This window comes from Cervus elaphus, chromosome 11, assembly GCF_910594005.1.
Source record: "Cervus elaphus chromosome 11, mCerEla1.1, whole genome shotgun sequence".
NCBI classification, from domain to species: domain Eukaryota; kingdom Metazoa; phylum Chordata; class Mammalia; order Artiodactyla; family Cervidae; genus Cervus; species Cervus elaphus.
In genome coordinates, this window is record NC_057825.1 from 6,379,835 (window position 1) to 6,405,066 (window position 25,232).

The 25,232-nt window shown below is 49.0% G+C and overlaps 1 protein-coding gene across 2 annotated transcripts in view; it reads right to left on the minus strand.

Annotated features, from left to right (window-relative positions):
* Nucleotides 1-25,232, minus strand: part of HMCN2 (hemicentin 2) — a 173,403-nt gene that overhangs the window by 138,571 nt on the left and 9,600 nt on the right. For both annotated transcript variants that reach the window (XM_043916716.1, XM_043916715.1), the window contains exons 2-4: nt 10,991-11,061; nt 9,277-9,435; nt 8,329-8,451 (exon numbers count right to left, since the gene is read on the minus strand). In XM_043916716.1, coding sequence (XP_043772651.1) covers nt 8,329-8,451; nt 9,277-9,435; nt 10,991-11,061 — 353 coding nt within the window. The remainder of the gene's footprint in view (nt 1-8,328; nt 8,452-9,276; nt 9,436-10,990; nt 11,062-25,232) is intronic.

The following is a 25,232-nucleotide window of genomic DNA, read 5'->3' on the forward strand; positions in this document are numbered from 1 at the left end:
TCCATCACTTCCTCCAGGAAGCCCTCCTGGTGCTTCCTACACACTGATGCACCCTGGAAGTCCGGGATCTCCCCGAGAGCAACGTGGTTCACTATCCCTGCCCAAGGGCCCTCAGATGACATCCTCCACCAGGCACCATGCTCTCTAAGCAGGACCATGTCTTTAAGCGGACAGTCTGCTCCTGACCCTTATCACAACACTGAGAAATCTAATATCCTTGGTTATACAATTGCTTATTCTTACATTTGGGGAATTCCCTGGCAGTCCAGTGGTTAGGACTCCATGGTCTGACAGCTGAGGTTTGGGATTCCATCCCTGGTCAGGGAACTAAGATCCCACAAGCCCTGTGCATGGCATGGCCCAAAAAATTAAATTGAAATAAAAAATAATAAAATCTTATGTTTTTGACAAGTCCCATTGAAAAATCAGGTGACAGATAACTCTTCAGAACATCCTACTAGGCACACATTTAGAGCATGATTTCAGGAGGTTCTCAAATCCCCGCCAAGACAGTCTCTACTAAGCACAAAATTATCTTGTCTGTCCAAGACTTATCATGGTCTCTAAGTCCCTGTGTTCTCTGGTTCACCTGTTCAACCTGACCCAAGGTCATGATGCTCCTGATGCCCCCATGCTTGCCAGGCTGGCCCCCCGTCCCATGCCCCCTGGACAGCTCCCCACCACACATGCTCTTCTCTTTGCAGAAATCCCTGCCCCTTCCTCAGCAGCCAGCTCCTGGTTAGATTCACGCCCGTCACCCCTCTTGGCCTGGGAGCCCCATGTGGTCAGAGACTCTCTGCTGTGACCCAGGCTCAGCGGCTGGGCAGGGTAAGGGGCTCAGGACACATGCTCACTGTGTGTGACACCGCAGGGCACACACCTTTTGAACAGGCTCCTCAAGTTCATCTCACAAATGCTCAGCTCCAGCCACCGCCCACCCCAGCTCACATCTCCTCTTTAGCAACAGCTGAGCCACTCAGGTTCCAGTAAGAAAACCAAAAGAGAGGGAGGGGGGGAACCTCTCCAGTTTTGAACCACCTCTTTTCAAGGCAAGTTATGTCAAGAAGCATTCTGTGCAAACCCTAAAACAGAATCAAAATGAAACATGAACTGACTGTATGACAAATTGATATCATAACCCCAATATGAGGGAAAGGGTTAGCACCAAGTCAATCAGAAACCAAGGAGTTCCACTGCACTTTCTCAGTGAGAGCCACCCTGAGGGCGAAAAAAGAAAGTGCAAAGAAACTTTTATTTAGCAGTTGGCAGTTGGCAGAACTAATTGTATTGTGATTGTGAAATCGTTTTATGTCTCCTATGAAGAGGAATTAAAAAGCCTCTTGATGAAGGTGAAAGAGGAGAGTGAAAAACCTGGTTTAAAACTCAATGTTCAAAAAACTAAGATCATGGAATCCAGTCCCATCACTTCATGGCAAATAGAAGGGAAAAAGCGGAAGCAGTGACATTTCATTTTCTTGGGCTCCAAAATCACTGTGGATGGTGACTGCAGCCATGAAATTAAAAGACACTTGCTCCTTGAAAGGGAAGCTATGACAAACCTAGACAACATATTCAAAAGCAGAGATATCACTTTGCCAACAAAGGTCCATACAGTCAAAGTTGTGGTTTTCCCAGTAGTCAGGTACGGATGTGAGAGTTGGACCATAAAGAAGGCTGAGTGCTGAAGAACTGATGCTTTTGAATTGTGGTGCTGGAGAAGACTCTTGCGAGTCCCTTGGACTGCAAGGAGATCAAACCAGTCAATCCTAAAGAAAGTCAACCATGAATATTCATTGGAAGGACTGATTCTAAAGCTGAAGCTGTAATATTTTGGCCACCTGATGCAAAGAGCCAACTCACTGGAAAAGGCCCTGATGCTGGGAAAGACAGAGGGCAGGATGAGAAGGCAGTGACAGAGGATGAGATGGTTGGATGGCGTCACCGACTCAATAGACATAAATTTAAGCAAACTCCAGGAGACAGTGAAGGACAGGGAAGGAAGCCTGGTGTGCTGCAGTCCACTGGGGTCACAAAGAGTCAGATATGACTTAGCAACTGAACAACAACAATAACAATCAGAACTAGCCGTATTGTGGTTGCGAAACCATTTTATGTCTCTTGTAGGATAAAGCAAGGAAGGAAATCTCAACCAAGATTTTTCTCTTACGGCCCGGAGAGAGCTGCAAGGATTTTCTTTAAATATAAATTTATTCCAAGTGAATTCAGAACCCAGTGGTTTCTAACTACTGTTTTCCCCCAGAGTTCCTTGGAGAAATGGCTGATTTCCAGTCTGGGGCAGGCAATATACAAGGAAAGCCTAGGACTACTGGTAATTTCATAAAGCAAGGAAGGTCTCAAAGACTAATGGGGACAGGGAATTCCCTGGTGGGCCAGTGGTTAGGGCTCTGAGTTTTCACAGCTGAGGACACAGGTTTAATCCCTGGTCAGGGATCTAAGATCCTGCAAGCTATGTGACAAGACAAAAAAACAAGAGTAATGGAGACCTATCAGAAGGACATAGGAACCAGCATAAAGGAGCTCCTGTTGGCTAAATGCGACAGACTTTGAGCCTCCAAAAGAATAATGACTATAATCAATCAAACCACACCGAATTATACAATCTAAGTTAGTCACTCAGTCCTGTCTGACTCTTTGCCACCCTGTGGGCTGTAGCCTGACAGGCTCCTCTATCCATGGAATTTTCCAGGCAAGAATACTGGAGTGGATAGCCATCCCCTTTTCCAGGGGATCTTGCCGACCCAGGGACCAAACCCGGGTCTCCTGCATTGTAGGCAGGTTCTGTACCGTCTGAGCCACCGGGGAAGCACCATGTAATCTAAGCGCCACAAAAACACTCAAAAAAGAAAATCAAAATTCAAAGCAACAAAACCTCACTTGCCACCAATAAAAGCAAATTCTTAATTAAAGAGAAAGAAGTGTGATCCCTATTTTTTCAGTGGGAACCGTGACTTCAGAGGAACCAAATCACCCCTTTGGAGAAGCAAATGCTCTTCTTCGTGGGAGAACGCCCATTAACAAATGTGGAAGGAATGATGCAATTAGGAAACCATCTTTTTGCAACCTCCTAATAAAATTATTGTTTCAGGCAAGCATCCTCAGTGAATGCTAAAACCATGAGATGAAAAGCTCCTGGGGAACTAGAGCCCCAGAGTGACCCCACCGACCCCTTGGGTCAGAAAGGAAAAAACAAAGGCTTGCCATGCAGAGAGCTGGCTGTCACCACTTTAACCGATCAAACTGGTCATCAGTAACGGGGACAATCAGACATCATTTCCCTCCTGGTGTGATGCAAAAGAAAACACACACAGAGCACCAAGGATGAAATACTCCTGCCACAAAGGTCAGCCTCCATCTGAATAGTCATTTAAAGCTAACTTCCAGGCTCGGACGGTAAAGAATCTGCCTGGAGTGCAAGAGACCCGGGTTCGATTCCTGGGTGAGGAAGATCTCCTGGAGGAGGGCATGGCAACCCACTCCAGTATTCTTGCCTGGAGAATTCCATGGACAGAGGAGTCTAACGAGCCACAGTCCATGGGGTCGCACAGAGCCAGACACCCCACTGAGTAACTAACACTTTCACTTTCCAGCTTAGAGGGGGTAAAGGCACAAGTGGGGGAGACCACTTACGGGACACCATAAGGAAGCAATCAGATGAATCCAGAACACAGGACATTATATAATCAACGCCTCTCCAACAAGTTAGTGGCCTGAAAAAAGGATGGATCCCCTCCAGATTTAAGGAAACTTAACAGACATAACAACCCCATAAAGTGCACAGCCCTTGATTAAAACCTGATTTAACATCCTGAGGACAAATAGAGAAATTTAAATATGGACTTGGCATCAGATGATACTTGCAAAGTACTATTCATTATATTAGGTGATACTAAGGGTTATGCTGGAGTCTATTTTTTTTAATCCACACTGAATTATTTATGGATAGATACGGTGTCATGATTCAACAAAAAGTATAGAAAGAGAGAGATGTAGCAGCCAGAGCAAAAATGTGAATTGCTAAATCTAGATAGTACCTTTTTTTTTTACTTTTTAATATCTTTGACACTTCTCATAGGAAATTTTTAAGTAAAAATCATCTAAAAGGAACGAGTATATGTTTACAAGTATGACTTTAAAATATACCTGAGCAACCATAGTGCTCTCCTGTCGCTTGCCAACTCTAATCAACTGGCAGTGACTTCTTGGAATGCCATTTGGAGAAATGCGAAGCCACATTCAGACTCAATTAGAAAAAGGTCTGTAGTTGATTAGCAATGTCTGCCATGGATATGGAATTAGAAAGTGGTGTCTGGCATGCTACATACTGGTCATCCTCGCTCTAAATCACAGTCCTTCAGCTCTGCCTACCATGTGATCTTCCATGGAAGAGAAAGGAATTGGAAGAACTGCTCGAGATTTGGAAAGTGACTACGTTTTGATGAGACCGAGCTGAAACACATGTGCCTAGATTTTACAGCAAGATTTCAGTTATCACGGGACAAGAATCCTGTGTTCTGAAACTCTTCTGTTTTTACATTTGGAGCTACTTTATTCTTCTGTTTTTGCCCGACTTTCTAAATAATGTTTCTCTTAAAAAGATCCCACCTGTTCGGGTTAAGAAATGAGGACAAGGTTATTTGTCCATGCGGGGGTGGACGGGACGTAGCAGCCAAGGCTCCCAGCTAGAAAGGCGGACAGAAGCTGGCCCAGTAAGTGAGGCAGCTCCCCCACAGCAAAGCAACAGCTCTCTGACCACTGTCCCCTTCGCCCAGGGCCAGGCCTTGTCAGGGGTCAGGAGGAAATCATAACCCAGCAAAGCTGGCAGGTGGTGGTGGCAGCACCATCTGACAGTTACCCAGACGCACCCCACACCCGCTACTGTGTTGCAACTGTCATGACAAGCTCTTTCTAGGATGTTTTGATGGAGAGAAGATGCCCAAGAGCTCAGGCTACTGAACCACGCCATGGAGAGAGGGCTGAGATGGGCCAGAAGGCCAGCGACCCCATCAGGGGGCGGCCCACCCACAAGGGCTGCCCTGTAACACATCGCCGCTCCAGAGCTGGGGGTGCAGACCCTCTGACCCCACAGCAAGCCCAGACCCCCGCAGGCCCGGGCCTGGGGGCAAAGCCTGCTGGACCTGGCGATGGCTCCGGGGCTCAGAGAGGAATCTAGGGACACTCCTGAGCAGAGAGGCTTCATCAAGTGGGCTTAATGTTTATTTGCGAAGGTAATGACTTCCAGATGTCAGCAGGACCGGGGGCCTGGCAGCCAGCAATGCGCTGGGTCTCGTCTCTCTGTCACTGACGGGGAAGGAATGAGAGAATCTGGCGCTGCTACCCCGGCCAGATGGTTGCCGCTCAGCCCTTCACAGCAGATAAATCACCACCACCCCCGACCAAGGCTCCTCCCAGACATCTGACAGCCAGAGAGGCTGAGGAAGCTGGGGCAGTGAGGCAGGATGGGGGTGGGGAGTGGTCACTGAATGGACCTCACGAGCCACAGATCAGAAAATTGAGGGCCTCTGCCAACTGGGCATCACGGCGCACTGTCCCCAGGCTCTACCTTCCTGAGAACCTTATCCCGAGAGAGCTCTTAATCTTGAGGGGGGCTCCCTGGACCTCTGCGAGTGTGTATTCTGTACTCCCTATCGAAGCACGGGGCTGGAGAGCCCGTGGCCACCACTAATTCTCACTCAGGGCTCCCTCCCAAGGGTGGGTCTTCCTCCCACCCTCGCCACCATCTCTCCAGGCAGGGGCCCTCATGACCCAACTGTGAACATGAGGAAACAGAGGCCCAGAGAGGTCAAGCGCCATGCTCAAGGTCACAGAGCAGACAGGTGGCAGAGTTGGAGAGGAGTCTGAAGCCAGCATGTGACCCGACACCCCCTCCCACCCCACCTCCCCAGAGAAGGATCCAGGACGGGGTCACCTCCAGAGCCTGTGTCTCCTCACCTGTTAATTCCACTTTCCCGCCCCCTCCCCGCTCACTGTCTCAGGGGGCAGTTCGCTTTTCCCCTGGTTAATGCCCACCCCCACTGGCCATCGAAGGATGGCAAAAGCTCCAAAATACCTCTGCCAGCGGGGAGAGGATCTTCACCTTCCTTTTGTCACTCCAGAATCTCAAAGGCAGAGAAAGTTAAATGCCTGAAAGCATGAAATCTAAGCTTGATGGATTATCTCTTGGCGGCCTGCATTTAAAGCTGCCCCGGCATGTAGCAGGTGCTCAATAAACAAAGAGAAAAGTGAGGGCAAAATGTGACACGCCTGGCACACCAGACATGCTCTGAAAAGGTAAAAGGACAAACAGGCAGGATGTGGGCACTTTGGCAGCTTCTAGCCAGGCAAAGGCACCGTTTCTTCTCTCCTGGGGGTGGAGGTTGGTGGTGACCATTGCCAAATGTCTGGGGACATCTGGAAGGGGCCAGGTACAAGGCATGAAGCTAACGGATGATGGCGCTGTTTGCAGGGAGGGGAGGGACCCAGGCCCCTACCCAGGGGCAACCAGTCCTGGTCACTGGAGATCCCAGTACATCAGACAGGTGCTGCCCAGCCAGGCTCCCACAGCAGAAGGCGGGCACCAAGGCCAGGAGCCAGGGGGTCGCCCCAGTTTCCATGTCTCGAGTGAGAGGCTTGGAGAGTCCGGCCCCACACCTAAGCAAGCCGTCCTCCACCAACTCACCTGCTGCCTGGCATCTGACTGACCCCTGGCAGGAACCCAGTTCCTGAGCAACTGTCCAGATAAGATGCACCCCCAAACAAGGACCAAGCCATCACTCCACTCTGAAATGCTTCCCACACTTGCTTGGGCGGCTCGGTGCCAGAGCAGGCTGACATGCCAAAAGAAATAAATCCTGGCGTGTCGCAGAGAACCATAAACGCCATCTGTCAACAGGGAGCCAAGGCGCTAACCTAAACACGGCCCTGGAGACGAAAATATACAACACACGGGCTGGCGGGAGGCCGCGCCGCAGCGGCCTCAGAGATGCTGTTCCTCCCACTCTCCTCTCCCTCCAGCCCGAGGGACCCCACATCATCGATTCGCCAATTGTCTGTGTCCATCGACTCAGCAAGCACCTGCTCCAGGCGGGAGGCTGCGCCGGGTGCTGGGGACACAGTCATAAATGGGACCTTAAGGGCCCTGCCCTCGGGGATCTCACAGCCTAACAGCATTAAATAATCACACGGTTGTAAAATTATGATTATATAAAGCCCCCCAGGGAGCTTCGAGGGGGTATGAAAGGAGACTTAATCTTGACAAAAATCAAGGCAGGCGTGATTCCACTCAGACTGGAAAGATGAGGAACTGGGGAGGGGGAGCTGGAAAAAGAAGCCACATGAGCAAAGGCCCTGAGGTAGAAAAGACACAGGACGTGGAAGAAAGCAGAGAGGCAGCGGCAGCAGCGCCTGGCAAGGGGGGGAAACACAGGCGGTGGGCTGGGAGAGGCAGAACTCAGATCAGCGTCTGGACCTTCCCCAGGGCATTACGTGGAGGGGCCTGCTGGTTGGATTTGTTTTAGAGGATCCGGTGGGATGTAGGAGCTGGCTCACACAGGCCCAAGACAGCAGATTGCGAGCATCACTTCCCATGCTCTCTGACTTTATGATGGCAGCTTGAAACCAGCCCAAGTCGGAGTATTTACACTGGGGAAATGGGCATTCTTGTTCCTTCCAGAGAGAGATGGTCGTGAAACATTTACCAGCATGCCACTGGAAGGATGCCTCTGGCTCCTGGGGAGGAATGGACGTGCGGGGCAGAGGGAGAACTGGGAGAGATCTGAGCAACTGATGGAGCCCGGAGGGGAGGGAGGAGGGGCTCCTGCTCCAAGACCGAGACCAGGACAGACGTCTGGTCAGCTGGGCCATCGGCGGCCCTGCATGTCGGGCCACAGTGTGTCAAGCAAGCCCCTCCCTGCCAAGTCCTCAAGCACAGCTTGTCCCAGCAACACAGCCTGAATCTGACGGCCCTGGTGATCCTCCAGCCACCCCTGGGCTCCTCGACTCTGGAGAGAAGCTCCCCTTAACATCCCTACTCTGCCGAGCTTTGCTAGATCCATCCTGCCAGCCTGTACTTGCTGGGGATCCCGGGTTTAAAACCCAGGATATTCCTTCAGGCCCCAGACATTTTTACCGGCAAAACTGAAATACCTGCAGCACCTACTTTTGGGGGCTGACTGAGAGGGTTCTTCAAGATGAAGTCAAAAAGCCCTGAGCACCAGGCTTCCTGCTGTGAGGCGAGCACTCAGCACTGCTCCTGGAAACCAGCTGATGGGCAGAGCCGCCCAGGGACACGGGGATGTCGGGCAGGCTCACCTCGGTCACCTGCTGCTTATCCAGGTGGAACACCTGCCCGGAGCTGGCGGCAGCGATCTCCTCGTAGGCCAGGTAGCCAGGGTGGGTGCGGTCACCACAGTCCCCCGTCAGCACGAAGACCACCTAGAAGACAGACGGGCAGCCTGGCTCACGGCGTCCTCACCACCTTCAGAGTGAATGGAGTGGGGAGGGGCGGCCAGACCAGGAGGGAGTGACCCGGAGGAAGCCCTGTCATCTCTCTGGGCTCCGGTGATCCACCTGTGAAATGGGAATGATGAGAGTTCCCGCCCTGTGGGGCTCAGGATGGATGCAGGTCACGTGTCCATCACTGGCCAGGAATACACCAGGAGCCGTTATGAAATCTACAAGGGAGGGAGTGAAATCGACTCTGCTCCAAGTGGCCCCCGGACGCCGCAGAGCTAGAAGAACCTTGGAGAACCCGCGTTTTTTCTAGATGAGAGAACAAAGGAGTTTTCCTATCCAGAGAGGAGTCCCAGCTCTTGAGGTCTTCCCCAGGGATTCCTCCCTGCAACCCCACCCCACCCCCGCCTCCCCCACCGATCGCTGTGACAGCCAGGAGCCAAAGCCCCAACGCATCTTCCAGACCCTGAGACAATGGGTGAAGAATGACAGACGGGGAGCAGAGGAGACGCCAGGAGAAAGATGGATCGCCCAGACTCGGACGGGGTGTGAAGGGAGCGGAGGAGTGCTGTGGTCTGTATCAAAAGTGGGCCCCCGCCAGGGAGGCGTGAGCCCGGAGGGCGGGGCCGGAGCATGAGAACACACTTGGACTTCGCAGCCCGGCTCCACCAGTGGGCTGGCCAGCGCGGCTGGTGCGGACTGGAACCCAGGCTGTGCAGGAGAAGCCCCAGCTCCGCTCTCCCGGCGGGGGCTCGGGGCTGCCCTCGGAGACCCCAGTGGCCCCCGGAGCCCCTGCCGGTAGCTCACCTGCGACTGTTTAAGCTGCAGGAGCCGCAGCACCTCGTCCTTCTTGTGGTAGTCCTTGGCACGGGCATCCGAGAAGACGTAGATGAAGGAGCCGGGGTTGGCCACCTCCACGGCAGCCTTGATGGCCCCCAAGCTCATCTCTGGGCAGTCCCCGCCTCCCTGCAGGACAGGGCAGGTCAGCAGCTGCCGTCCACCTCCTCCAGGTGGGACCCACCCTGGGGGGGGGGCGGCGTCCCCTTCAGTGGCTTCTGTCCTGCCTGTCCAGGGGTCCCTAACCCTTCCCTGAGACACACCTGCGTCATCTATCATTCATTCACTCATTTCTTCATTCACTCACTCATGCCCGAGGAACATGGTCCCTCCTTCCCATGGAGTCTGGCAGGGAGGCAGACTTTACATTAATAAACATGACACAGTTATTTAATCACCATGGTGATGAGTGCTACAAGTGGAGGAAGAAGGATGGAGCCACGGAAGCATCTAACAGGTACACCAAAGAAGGCATGAATGAAACATGGGCAGAGGGAAACATTCAAAGCCACCTTGTCAAGCCTTCTCTCTAACCTGCCCTGGTGCATGCTTGCATGCTCAGTCACTCAGTCGTGTCCAGCTCTTTGCAACTCCATGGACTGTAGCCCACCAGGCTCCTCTGTCCATGGGATTTCCCAGGCAAGAATACTGGAGGGGATTGCAATTTCCTTCTCCAAGGGATCTTCCTGACCCAGGGATCGGACCCAGGGATTGAAGTCAAGTCTCTTACATTGACAGGTGGGTTCTTTATCACTGAGCTGGGAAGTGATATCACTGGGAAAACCAAACCCACCTTGGAGTCAATCCCAAATAAACACACAGCCGTCCCTCCCCACTCCCAAGCCGGGAGCTTTCTGCCTCCCCAGGTTTGCACATCCAGCACCAGAATCAGAATGTGCACAAGGTAACCTCAGTAAATGCTTCTCTCCTTGGTTCACTCATTCGTTCTGTGTGCCGGGCCCTGTTCTGGGCCCTGGGGGACTTGGCAATGAGCTGGACACATCAGAGAATGCCCTGCATTCAGGAAGCTGGCAGGAGGAAAACAGAGGCTGGACCAGGGTGTTCAGTGTGGCCAAAAAGCCCTGGTAGCCATGGGATGTCTGACCCAGTCTCGGGCTGGGTTTGGGGGTCTGAATCGATCTCTCTTGCACCTTCCCTTGGGCTTCCCAGGCAGTGCTAGTGGTAAAGAACTCACCTGCCAATGCAGGAGACATAAGAGACACAGGTTCCATCCCTGGGTCTAGAAGATGCCCTGGAGGAGGGCATGGCAACCCACTCCACTATTCTTGCCTGGAGAATCCAATGGACAGAGGAGCCTGGTGGGCTACAGTCCATGGGGTCACAAAGAGTAGGACACACCTGAGCGACTTAGCAGGCATACATCTTCCCTTAGCTGTCATATACCCCCTCCTTCCACCCCTGCATCCATGCGGTCAATAATAAGACCTACTAGGTGCCAGGCCCAGGGACTCCTGTAGGTATTTGGTCACTGAATAAAGGAAGGAACCCCAAGCAGTATGGAATCTCCAGGACCTCCAAGCTGAGGGGGAGCCCCAGGCAGTGTTGGGTGGCAGGTCACTGTAGGAAGCACCGTCTTGGCCCCTAGGTGTGGCAATAACCTGGGCCTCTGGCATGGTCTGGGACGAAGGGCACAGGGGACCAGCAGCCAGGCGGGGCAGCCCACCTGCACATAGAGTTCTCTCAGCTCCCTCTGAAACACCGCTGGGTCCGACGTGAGGGTCACCGGGCCAATATCTGTAGGGAAGAGAGGACCAGATGGGCTTGACCCCCAGACGCAAAACCTCTGCGGGCTGGGCAGCAACTGAGAGGAGCCGAGGCCTGGGCCTCAGAGACCCCCACAAAGTGGGGAGGGGTGAGGGAGCAGCTGCCAGGATCAGATCTGGAAGAAAATATTTGCAAATGAAGCAACTGACAAGGGCTTCATCTCTGAAACATACAAATAGTTCATGCAGCTTAACATCAAAAAAGCAAACAACCCAATCAAAAAGTAGGCAGAAGACCTAAACAGATGTTTCTCCAAAGAAGATGTCAGGATGGCTAAGAGGCTCAACAGGAAAAGATGCTCAACGTCACTAATTATTAGAGAAATGCAAATCAAAATGACAATGAGGTATCACCTCACATTGGTTAGATTGGCCATCAACAAAAAATCTACAGACAACAAATGCTGGAGGGGGTCTAGAGAAAAGGGAACCCTCCTACACTGTTGGTAGGAGTGTAAAGTGATACAGCCACTATGAAGAACAGTCTGGAGGTTCCTAAAAAACTAAAAGTAGAACTAACATATGATCCAGCAATCCCACTCCTGGGCAAACCCCTGGGAAAAACTATAATTCCAAAAGATACATGCATCCCAATGTTTATTGCAACACTATTTACAGTAGCCAGGACATGGAAACAAACTAAACATCCATCAACAGAGGAATGGATAAAGAAGATATGGTACATATATATAATGGAATATTAGCCATAAAAAGAAATGAAATTGTGCCATTTGCAGAGACAGATTCCCTGGTGGATCAGCAGTAAAGAATCCTCCTGCAATGCTGGAGACACGGGGAGACTTGGGTTCCGTCCCTGGGTTGGGAAAATCCCTGGAAGAAGGAAATGGCAACGTACTCCAGTATTCTTGCCAGGAGAATCACATGGACAGAGGAGCCTGGTGGGCTACGGCACATAGGGTCACAAAGAGTCGGACACAATTGAAGTGACTTAGCATTCACACAGGCAGAAACTAACATGACATTTTAAAACAACTATACTCTGATTAAAATTTTTTTTAAAAAAAAGAATTGTACTCAAATATTCATAGCAGCTGTATTCACAATAGCCCAGCACTGGAGGCAAGCCAGCTGTCCATCAACTGGTGAATGAATAAACAAACTGCGGTACATTCATGTAATCAAATACCACTCAGCCAGAAAACAGAACAAGCTACCAGTACAGGCAACCAGATGGATGAACGTCACAGATACAGTCCTGCACGAAAGAAGACAGTCACAGAAGAGTGTCTACTATATGGTTCCACTTACAGAAAGCTCTGGAACTGGCAGAATTAATCAAAGCTGAAATAAGTCAGATCAGGGGTTGTCTAGGGGAGAGGGAGATCAAAAGAACTGCCTGGGAAGGCAGGAGTGGTCCATGTTGTGATGGGAATGTGGGTTCCCTGGGTGTATCCAGTTGTCAAAAGTGTAAAGCAAAGATTTTCAGTATTTCAATGTTTGTAAATTTTATCTCATTAAAAAAAGAACCATAAAAAAACGATCATTGTTGAGTGGTGTAGTGGAGTAGGGAAGGAGGTATAGAAGAAACAAGAATGACAGGTTTTGCAGGGTATTTGGTGATGCTGGGGGATGGGGATACATCCATGTGTGCATGCTCCCTTGTGTCAGACTCTTCGTGAAGCCATGGACTGTAGCCCGCCAGGCTCTTCTGTCCATGGAATTTTCCAGGCAAGAATACTAGAGTGGGTTGCCATTTCCTTCTCCAGGGGATCTTCCCGACCCAGGGATCGAGCCCATGTCTCCTGTGTCTCCTGCACTGAAGGCGGGTTCTTTACCGCTGAGCCACGTGAGATACAGGGATTCATTACACTATTCTGCTTACTTTGTATAAACTTGACACTTTCCCTAATAAAAAAGTCTTTTATTAAAGAGAAGTCACTGAAAGCCACAGCTAACATAAGACAAGACAACCAGTGCACAGAGAACTGAGACAGAATTCCAACTCACCATGTGGACATGTGCACAATGAGGGTTTTGCAAGGTGATGTGGACATCCGACTTCTTTAGGAAACAGTTCATCTGAGTTCTTGGTGAATTCTAGTCACGGGCTATTCTTAGTTTAAGAATTATAAATTCCAATCACTCTCTAAAAAATATTACTGTACTTGGGAACTCGTCAACCAACCTTAGTTCTTAGAAAATGAAGCACGTGGAATCATCCGGCATTCATCCACAATTATCAAGGAAGAGTCTGGACACCAGCTTTTCTTCTGCAACCACAAGTCTGGGCTCTGTATCTGGGAGTCTGTTTCTGTTTCATAGATATATGTTCATTTGTGTTGTATTTGAGATTCCACATATAAGTGATTTCACATGGTATTTGTCTGACTTCATTTCATATGATAATCTCTTAGGTCCATCCATGTTGCTACAAATGACATGACTTCATTTTTTTTATGGCTGAGTAAATATATATATATTTTATTTGGCTGACTATATATATTTGGCTGTATATATATATTTATACCACACTTCTACCCAGCGGCCCCTGCCTCTCTGCTATATATTTACTCACCATGTCCAACGCCTCCTTCTGTACCTGCTCTGGCCTTTACCAAGTCATCTCCACCACCTCCCTCCTTCTGAACACTGCAGTGACTAACTCAGCCAAAACCTTTGGCCTTTGACCTCAGACAGGCTTCCCTGCTAGTTCAGTTGGTAAAGAATCCCCTGCAATGCAGGAGACCCCGGTTCAATTCCTGGGTTGGGAAGATCCCCTGGAGAAGGTATAAGCTACCCACTCCAGTATTCTTAGGCTTCCCTTGTTGCTCAGCTGGTAAAGAATTTGCCTGCAGTTTGGGAGACCTGGGTTCGATCCCTGGGTTGGGAAGGTTTCCCTGGAGAAGGGAAAGACTGCCCACTACAGTGTTCTGGGCCTGGAGAATTCCATGGACTGTACAGCCCATGGGGTCGCAAAGAGTCAGACATGACTGAGTGACTCACTTGACCTCAGACAGATCTGATTGGAATTTTGCCTCCACCCTTCTCCTGCCATAGGGCTTCTCAGAGCTTACTACACGGCTCCAAACCTCAGTTTCCCCATCTGTAAAACGAGGCGTTATCTCCTCACTGAGAATGATCATTGTGAGAATCCAGTGAAGCCAGGCAGGGAAGCACCATGCTTGGCTCGGAACCAAAAGCTCAGCAGCTGTGAGTTGGCCCTGATGAGCTGAACACGCGATTCTTTGATCTTCCTCTTCTTTTCCTTTTTTTAAATTTTATTGATGCATAGCTGATTTACAACATTGTGTTAATTTCTGCTGAGCAGCAAAGGGATTCAGTTATACATATGTGCTCTTTTTCATGTTCTTTTCCATTATGGTTTACCACGTACTTCGTGCACTTAGTCACTCAGTCGTGTCTGACTCTTTGCAACCCCATCGACTACAGCCTGCCAGGCTCCTCTGTCCATGGGGATTCTCCAGGCAAGCACACTGGAGTGGTTGCCATGCCCTCTTCCAGGGGATCTTCCCAACCCAGGGTTTATCATAGGATATTAAATATAGCCATCTATGCTATACAGTAGGGCCTTGTTGCTTATCCAGGGATTTCCCTAGTGGCTCAGACGGTAACGAATCTGCCTGCAATGCAGGAGATCCAGCTACAATCCCTGGGTTGGGAAGATCTCCTGGAGAAGGAAATGGCCATCCACTCCAGTATTATTGCCTGGAGAATCCCATGGACAGAGGAGTTTAGCGGGCTACAGTCCATGGGGTCATAAAGAGCTGGACACAACTGAGCAACTAACACTTTAACTTTCATACATTCATTTAAAAAGACATGACATTAACGATACTGATATTTCCTAAGCACTTATTGTGTATCAGCCCATGTGCTGAGATGTTGCCTGTATGTTATTAGCTCACTGAATCCTCCCTCACACCTGGCAAAGCCAACTCTTACCCACATCTTACAGAGGAGAAATGAAAGCCCAGAGAAGCTAAGTAACTTGCCAAAGACACACAACCAGTAAGCATCAGAGCTAGAATATTAGTTTTTCGTTGTTGTTCAATCACTAATTCACGCCCGACTCTTTGCGATGCCATGGACTGCAGCACACCAGGCTTCCCTGTCCTTCATTATCTCTTGGAGTTTGCTCAAATTCATGTTCATTGAGTCAGTGAGGCTGTCTAACCATCTCATCCTCTGTCGCCCCCTTATCCTTTAGCCTTCAATCTTTTCCAGCATCAAGGTCTTTTCCAACGAGTTGACTCTTCCCATGAGGTAGCCAAAGTATTGGAGCTTCAGCTTCAGCATCAGTCCTTCCAGTGAATATTCAGAGTTGATTTCCTTCAGGATTGACTATTAGCTTAGGTCTGTACAACTCCGGAATCTGAGCTCTTTCTTGACAGCTGCTTCCTATGGAACTGTACATAGAAATTCCTGACATGCAGAAAAAGCAGGGAATTCTACCAACCAGAAATCATTACTCTTATTTTTACACATAACTTTCAAAATGTTCATGCATATTTGTAAATCTTATACAAATGAGTACTACTTGTAGCAGAAGTTCTGTTTATGTATAAATAACATACTCTTTTTAACTTGATTCCTTTCAGTGAACAACATATTGTAAGCATCTCTCCAGAAGGTCAAATACTCTGTTCAAAATCATTTTTAATGGCTACAAACTATTTCCCTTGGATAAGACTTGCCCATGTTGTTATGTTTCCAATTTTCATAATGAACAACATTATTAAGAACATCTTTATCTTCATCACATTTAAGCACTAGTTCCATCGTTTCCTTGGGATACACTCCCATAAGCAGACTTGCTGGGCCAAAGGGAAGGGCATTTGTAAAGACTCTGGATGCAAATTCAGTAACCCCATCACTGTCCTCCTCATCCCCAGACATTCCTGCTTCTGATCCATCTACTGTCAACGCCAGAGGAGCTGCCTTCATGGCAGTGTTGCTCATATCGCCCTTGTTCAGGAATCATCGGCAACTTGCCTGGGAACCAAGAGAAGCCTCTGCAGTGCCCAGTTCTTTTTTCAAAACGTGATAGTCTTATTTTATTTGGCTGTACCAGGTCTGGGTTGCAGGACAGGATTTCAGTTGCTACATGGCTATAGTTCCCTGACCAGGGATCAAACCTGGGCCCCTGCATTGGGAGGGCCGAGTCTTAACCATCGGACTGCCAGGGAAGTCCTAGTGCCCAGTTCTGAATCTGGGAGGCCCTGCCCCCTCCATCACAATCTATCAGAGGGACTCTCTCAGGCTACCTGATAGATCCCAAGGCTGGACCCGTGCTAGGCTGGTCACATTCCCTCCCAATCACAGCAAGGTGAGAAAGATGGCTATCACAAATGTGCTCCTGTTGGAAGGACTGCCCTTTCTTCTGCAGTCCATCTGTTTCCTTCTTGGGGAGCTAAGGGTCGTTCTTTCTTCCAAGGAAGGATCAGTTCAGTTCAGCTGCTCAGGCGTGTCTGATTCTTTGCAGCCCCGTGGACTGTAGCACACCAGGCTTCCCTGTCCATCACCAACTCCCAGAGCTTGCTCAAACTCATGTCCACAGAGTCGGTGATTCCATTCAACCATCTCATCCTCTGTCATCCCCTTCTCCTCCTGCATTCAATCTTTCCCAGCATCAGGGTCTTTTCCAGTGGGTCAGTTCTTCACATCAGGTGGCCAAAGTATTGAAGTTTCTTGGAAGGATAATAGTAGTCAAAGGGAGTTGATCCTCTCCATGGTTCTACTTGTCAAGTTAAAATGTAGGTCATCAGCTTCCTCTGGGATTTCCCCTCATTTTTCTTTTTTTTTTCTTTTTTTTTTTTTAAAACAACTTTACTGGATGGAGAAAACCAAAATGGGCAGCCCTGTAGTGGAAGATGGGGAGAATGCCAGACCTACAGTCTAAAGTCTGACTTTCCATCATCAAAGCTGTTCTGAGATATTCTGTACTGAGAGGAAAAAAGATTCCTTGGGGAACTGCCCAATCCCAACTCCCTCACACCCTTCAGCAACGTTCCCCAACAGGAACCACCTCATGTAACCTCTGGGTGTCTCAGCCAGGGATCGTATGGCAAACAAAAGACACAGGAAATTTCAGGAGCCCTGGAGGACCCCCTGGGCTGGTGATCCCTGGAAAGGACTTTACGGACTCTGTGTTAGTTTTCTGTTATTGCTGTAACAAATGACTACAAACTCAGTGTCGTGAAACACCACGTGTTCATTTCTGGAGGTCAGGAGTCCTAACACCTAGGTGCTGGCAGGGCTGTGTTCCTTCCTGAGCCTCTAGGGGAAGATCTGTTTCCTTGCCTTCTCCAGCTTTTGGAAGCTTCCTGCATTCCCTGGCTCATGGTCTTTGCCCTCCATCTTCAAAGCCAGTAATGTCACGTCTTAAAATAGCTTCCTCTCCTTCTGCTCTGTCATCACATCTCCTTCACTTATTCCGATTCTCCTGCCTCCTTCTTAGAAGGACCCTTGTGATTACAACGGGCCCAGCCACGCAACCCAGGGTCATCTCTCCATCTCAGGATTCCTAACTTAGCCACCTCCACAAGGTCCCTTTTGCCATGACAAATAATAGATTTACAAGTTCTGTGGGTATCTGGGGGGCATTATCTGGCCTATCTCAACCACCACCATCCTGTCTCCTTCAAGAATGGGCTTGGACCCCTATGTTCATAGCAGGATTATTTGCAACAGCCAAGATACAAGAACAACCTAAATGTCCACTGACAGAGGAATGGATTTAAAAAATGTGGTATATATATACAGTGGAATACTACTCAGCCATAAAGAAGAATGAAATCATGCCGTCTGCAGCTACATGGACGGACACAGAGATTATCAGACTGAGTGAAGTAAGTCAGAAAGAGAAACAAATATCACGTATCACTTATATGTAGAATCTACAACACGACACAAATGAACTCATCTATGAGACGGAAACAAGACTCACAGATATAGAGAATGGACTTGTGGGAGGGGGAGGGGCTGCAGGGCAGAGGGATGAATTGGAAGTTTGGGATTAGCAAATGCAAACCATTATACATAGGATGGATAAGCAACAGGTCCTACTGTATGGCACAGGGAACTATATTCAACATCCTGTGATAAACCATAATGGAAAAGAATATACAATATGTATAACTGAATCAATTTGCTGTGTAGCAGAACATCATAAAGCAACCATACGTCAATGAAATAGATTTTAACAAAAGGAATGGGCTTGGGGAAAAATGATTTGACTACCAACCTACGTGCCAAACATAACAACGTTGAGGATGAAGAGATCTGAAGACCCCAGCTTTAAAAAGATGGTGAAACTGAGGCCAGAGAGGGGAAAGGAGTCCTTCCAGGTCAGGTGGGAAGATCTGGCACAAGAACTGATTGACTACATCATGCCAACAGTGATCCCTTCTCTTGTTCATCATCATAGACCTCGTGCCAACCTCAGTGTCTGGCACATGATAAGTGCTTAAGAAATACTGTCCAAATGAGTAAATGAATAATCTTTATTTACTTATAACAAATCCTGTTAGAGTATACTGTTTAAGTAGCCTCAAGTCAGGACTGAAGTTTCATTTATCTTTCTATCCTATGCCCAGCACAACGCCAGGCATATCGTCAACACTCAGCAATTACTTGCTGGATGTGAAGCCTGTCTGATCCCCAGGCCCTCCATCACAGAATCCACTCGCTGCCCACCACTCAGAGAAACAGATCCAAAACGAGGCAGGAAACCAAAGGTGGTTATTCAGGGCATGCAGGGGAGTTGGCCATATTAAGGGAGAGCTGGCCAGATGGACAAAAGTGTGTATCATTCCCCTTGAGGTAGGGGACAGGGCATTTTAAAAGCTTGGCCCCAAGTTCTGAACAAAGAAGACTCTCAGGGGAGAGCACACTTGCATACATAGACACACTGATGCACAGAACTAGTCTGATTTCTTCTTTGTACTGAACAGATAATCCCCCAAACACCTCTGGGTGCTGACTGTTACTGACCAGTCCCATCCATTCCAGGAATGGACCAGGTATCAAGATGCCCAGACAGGGATGGGGGCACAAAGGTCTTCTTTCCACCTGTCCTCCTTGCTGTCTGATTGTCCTCCCGCCCACCCATCCATCTACAGCTTCAGGCAGTGAGACAGAGATGGATGCCTCCTTGTCTTTCCCTGATGTTGGCCCACGGCTTTATTTTTCATTCCTGACACTTGCCGCAACATCATCACTCACCATCCCTAAGCTTCCAGGACAGGGTGCTTTCGGCAGGGTGGACATTTCAAGACCTGCCTTTCAGCAGGACAGAGTGAGGTACCAGGACAGGGCAGGACACCTGGCATGTCTCCATGTGAGTTTGCCCTCTGAGAGGGCTTGCTTAAGCCCCTGTCCATCTCCTTCCCTCACAGGGTCCAGGCAGGGGTGGCTCTGGATAAAAGCCCTTCCTAGCATGACTTGATGTGGGTGATGGTGGTGGTGCTGCTGGTGCTGCTGTTGGTGATGATGGTGATGATGTTGATGATGACGGTGGTGATGATGGTGATGATGTTGATGATGACGGTGGTGATGATGTTGATGATGATGGTGATGATGTTGATGATGACGGTGGTGATGATGTTGATGATGATGGTGATGATGTTGATGATGACGGTGGTGATGACATTGATGATGACGGTGGTGATGACGTTGATGATGACAGTGGTGGTGACGTTGATAACGCCGATGCCAATGACACTGATGATGATGGTGGTGGTGAAGGTAGAAGTGCGTGATGACCCTAGCAGCAGTTTCAATGCATTGAGCACTTAGTATTTCACAGAGTTTAGCTCAGTCCTATTAACAGTCCCCTGTTAGAATTGAGGATGCCAAGACCTTGGTGAAGGTCATACAACTCGTAAGTGGTAGTTAATATCTGTACTAGTTTCCTGAAAGTGAAAGTGTTAGCTGCTCAGTCGTGTCCGACTCTTTGCAACCCTGTGGACTGTAGCCCACCAGGTTCCTCCATCCATGGAATTCTCCAGGGAAGAATACTGGAGTGGGTTGCCATTCCGTTCTCCAGGGGATCTTCCCAATCCAGGGATCGAACCCAGGTCTCCTGCATTGCAGGCATATTCTTTACCATCTGAGACCCCAGGGAAGCCCCACTAGTTTCCTGGTATCACTATTAATATAATAAAATATCACAAACTTGGTGACTTTAAACAACAGAAGTGTATTCTCCCACATTCCTGGAGACTAGAAGGCCAACAACAAGGTGTCAGCAGCCCATGCTTTCTCTGAAGGCTCTCGAGGAGCATCTGCCCCATGCCGTCTTCCTCTTCACCTCCCTGGTACCAGCAATCCTTGGTGCTCCCTGACTTGTGGACACAGCATCACTCCAATTCTGCCTCCATCGCTGCAGGGCCGCCTCCCTGTGCCTCTTCTCTCCTTATAAGGACACCAGTCACACTGGATTAAGGGCTCACTCTACTTCTGCATGACTTCATCTTGACTAATTACATCCTCAATCACCCTGTTTCCAAAAAAGGTCACATTTTGAGATTCTAGGAAGGACAAGAATTCTGTGAGGACCATGTTCCAGCTAGAATGATGTCCCAATCCACATAATTGGCTCCAAAGCCACCTAACTGGCTATACTGTCTCCCAGAATGATGGTGATGATGATGATAAGGACAGTTACCATTGTTTTGATATTTATTAAGCACCTGATTCTGTTCTAGGCACTTAATATACATTTGTTCAGGGAAAAAAAATTAGCAGTCTATAGCCTCCTATTTATTATCTCTGTTTTATAGATGAGAACTTGAGGGCTAGGAAGGGAAAGCAAACTTCCCAAGATCTTACAACGAGGAAGTTGCAGAGGTGGGATTCAAACCTGGGTCCGTCCAACCCCAGATCCAAGCTCTCAACCACGCATGAAGCTGCAGACCCTTGACACTTGTTCCCCAGCCCCAAATTCCTGTTCCTGGAGGGGAGGGAGGTTCGTGACTGAAGGTGGGCACTTGCCAAACAGTTGGGCAGATGTGGCGTGCAGTCTCTCCGAGCAGGGCTTGCTGGCCACAGGGATGATTAAACCCATGACCTTGGCTCTCCTTGTGCTGTGCTGGAACATGCAAGCCCCAGAAGCCTGGCCCAAAACTATCTCTCCATAAGGAAGTTTTTTCCACTCGACAAGAGGAGGGTGTGGAGCCTCTGGGATATGAGGATCACGCACAAGAAGAATCACCCAGCCCTTCACGTGGGTGATGGATGGTTCAGCCCCTCACCCACTCTGCGCATCCCAGTGGTCAAGGCCACAGTCAGGCACCAGATGTCCAATCTCAGAAAGACCTCACATCCAGGACTCTTCCCTGAGTCTAGAATAATGTCTAAAATTTCATCTAGAATAATGTCCCAAGCCACATAATTGGCTCCAAAGCCACATAATTGACTATATTGAATCCCAGAATGATGGTGATGATGATGACAAGGACAGCTACCATTGTTTTGATATTTATTAAGCACCTGATTCTGTTCTAGGCACTTAATATACATTTGCTCAGAAAAAAAAAATCATATTCCAACCTATAGCTTCCTATTTATTATCTCTGTTTTATAGGTGAGAACTCGGGGGCTTAGGAAGCTAAAGCAAACTGTCCGAGGTCTTACAATGAGGAAGCTGCAGAGATGCTTCCCACCTGCTTGAAAGCAGCGCTTAGATCCTGGGGTCACTCCGGATGTGCACATGGCCCCTCCTCCAACTGCAGGGGCCCCACGAAGGGTCCCACCATTTGCCACCACAATGGGCAAATTGTGTCCCTTCTCCGGGTCTCAGTCCTCCCATGTCTAAAAGGCAGGGGCTGGAGAAAAGGAAGTCTGGCCTGCTAGGATTACAACAGTTCCTGAGCCCAGGGTGGCTGAATGGACTCCCTTGAAGACACGACTGAAGGCAGAGGAGGCGGGGCAGGAGGCAACTGTGGTTCTGTCCAAAGAGCTCAAACAGCCCCAGAGCCTCAGAACCTTCTCGGCTTCCTCCTTGGCAACCAGGAGTCTAGAATCCGTGTCTCCTGAGAGTCTCCTGGGGCCCTGATCACACGATGGATTCAGGCTCTGCCTTGAGCATCCACATCTGCCAGTCCCCCCATCTTCAGGGAGATGGGAGATGCTCAGATCTATGCTCCTGCCAGCCGCAGAGCCTTCGTTTGTGCTCTCCCATCTGCCCACTGTGCTACCCTCGGTCCTGTATGGACCACTCCCGCCACCTACACCCGGGGCTTCCCTGGTGGCTCAGGTGGTAAAGAACCTGCCTGCAATGCAGGAGACCCAGGTTTGACCTCTGGGTCGGGAAGATCCCCTGGAGAAGGAAATGACAATCCACTTCAGTATTCTTGCCTGGGAAATCCCACGGACAGAGGAGCCTGGCGGGCTATAGTCCTTGGGGTCACAAAGAGCCAGACACGACCTAGCAACTAAACCACCACCACCGCCCCCACACCCAGCCCTTCCCCATCTCAAAGATCACTCCTGTCTCCCCACCTCTCAGAGCAGCCCAGGACTCTCTGTTACAGGGACAGAGAGTTAATGGACTTGGGCCCTCCTCTGGGGGCCTGGAGGGACTCACTGTAGGTGCCAGAGCACAAGCTGGCATCCTGCCGGGCGCATCCTCCCTGGGCAATCCCCTGGGAATCGCATGCGGAGCGAGTGAATAGTGAGTCTGTCAGGGATCCCTGGGGACCGGGTGGACTGAATGCACTCAGCCACCCCAGGCCTGCCGGGCAGGCAGCCTCCCCACTCTCAGACTCATCGCATCCTCACCCTCCTGCTTCTCTCAGAGGCATGCCCAGCCCGCTCCTCTCCCCACACCCCTGCCCTGCACCATCATGCTGGAAAGCCCAGGCAGGGACGCTGCACTTTGATGAGGTGCCCTTGGTGACAGGGACAAGCCTGTCCGAGGAGAGACGCACCGGGGGGTAGGTCAAAGGGCTGGGTTTTCTGCTCAGAGCAAAGACTGATTTATCTATTTCATGATGAGAAGTTTGTTAATAGCAGTGTCACTCCAGGGTGACAGTATATACAGGTACACATACAAACACACATATACACAAACATATTAGAGCTTGCAGCAAGAAGCCAAGTCACCCCACCTCATGGGCGATTCCGCCTGCTGAGCACATTCACTTTGCCTGCCTGCATCCTGGCTCCTGCCCTGGTGGCTCAGTGGTAAAGAATCCACCTGCCAGTGCAGGAGACACAGGTTCCATCCCTGGGTCGGGAAAGATCCCCTGGAGAAAGAATTGGCAACCCACTCCAGTATTCTTGCCTGGGAAATCCCATGGACAGAGAGGAGTCTGGTGGGCTATAGTCCATGGGGTTGCAAAAGAGTCAGACGTGACTGAGCGACGAAACAACGACAAGAATCCTGGCTGCTGACCAGCTAAAACCACCTCGTCCCTGCGGAAGGCTGGCAGAACACCTGGGGACCCCGAGAAGATGCTCGAACTCACCCTCAATCAGACACACGCAAATTAAACCAGGTCAACACTTCTCACCTACTGGATTAGCAAAAACAGGAAGCATAATATCCCTGGATGCCAACAAGGTTGGGAAAAGCAGTATCACACTCTCTAGGTAAGAGGGCAAGACGGTACAGCATTCGGGAGGACAGCTTGCTGATCTCTATGAAAGTTAAAAATGCTCACATGCTTTAACGATGGCAACTGTAGTCTGAGAACCTATCCAACAGCGATGCTTTTGCAAATGTGTGTGTGTGTTGCAAAGAAATTCAAAGCAACCTATTTTCCACAATATGAGAATGGCTGGATAAGTCAAGAGAAGATAAGCGAAGACCTCTCCATGTGGACACGGTGGGGGAGGAGGTGTGGGGTGAACTGGGAGACTAGTACCGACATGTGTGCACCGCCATGTATAAGACAGACAGCTAGTGGGGTGGGATGGGGGAATGGGTGTGGGAGGGAGGTCTAAGAGGGAGAGGATATATGCATATATATAGCTTATTCACTTCATTGTACAGCAGAAACTAACTCAGCATGTAAAGCAACTATACCCCAATTTTAAAATAATTAATCATTAATTTAAAAAATTAAGGTCCTTCCTGTAACACCTTCTGTAGTCATGAAAACAATGGGGTGGATTGATATTTCCTAACATGAAAAGATACCCATGATATATTATGTGGGGCAGAAAAGCAGGCTGCAAAACAGTATGCATAATATCATCCTATTTTTATGTAATAAAAAAATGAAGTGTGCATATGTATGCAAGTGAACCACACACAGAGCCTGGAAGCACAAAATTATTAAAAGCGTTTGCGTTTCTTGAGAGTAGTGTTATTAGAATATTTAACAAGCATGTGTTAAATTTGTAATTTTTTGAGGAAACAATAATTTTAGTTATTCACTGAAAGAGCTAAGCCTTGATGCCAAAATTTGACAAAGAGCACAAAGAAAGAATATCACTTACTGATCACACATATTGAAATGAGTGGAGAAGTCCCAAATAAGACACTGGCAAATAGAATCCAGCTGTATACCAAAGAATAATCCTTGCTTGGTCATGGTGAATTATTAAGCAAGGAATGTGGAAATGGTTAAGAAGGAAAGAATCACAACAAGAGTTCAACAGGCAAAAGATCTCACAAACATCTCAGCAAAGCCAGAAAGTCACTGGCTAATACTGAGCACCCACCCTCATTTGGCTTTTTTTGTTTGTTTGTTTGTCAGACTGCAATTCAGTGCTCAGCTCTATCTGACTCTTTGCGACCCTTTGAATTGTAGCCCACCAGGCTCCTCTGTCCATGGAATTTTTCAGCTAAGAATGCCAGAGGGGTTGCCATTTCCTCCTCCAGGGCATCTTCCCAACCCAGGGGTCAAACCCACACGTCCTATGTCTTGTGCCCTGCAGACAGATTCTTTACCCACCGCGCCATTGGGGTTTATTTGTTTAGGGGGTGTTTTTTCTACCCTTGGTAAATTAATAATGAGAGTATCTTCCTCCATCTGGAGAAGAAGACTTCAAATCAAGAACTAACAAGAAAGACAATACAGTAAAGATAAGACCCACTTCAGCCATCACTATTACTTAACACTGTCCTGAAAGCTCTAACTGCTAAATACTACAAAACATTCCAAATGAGTGAAAACTTTGATTGGAAAAAAGGAAACAATATTATAATTT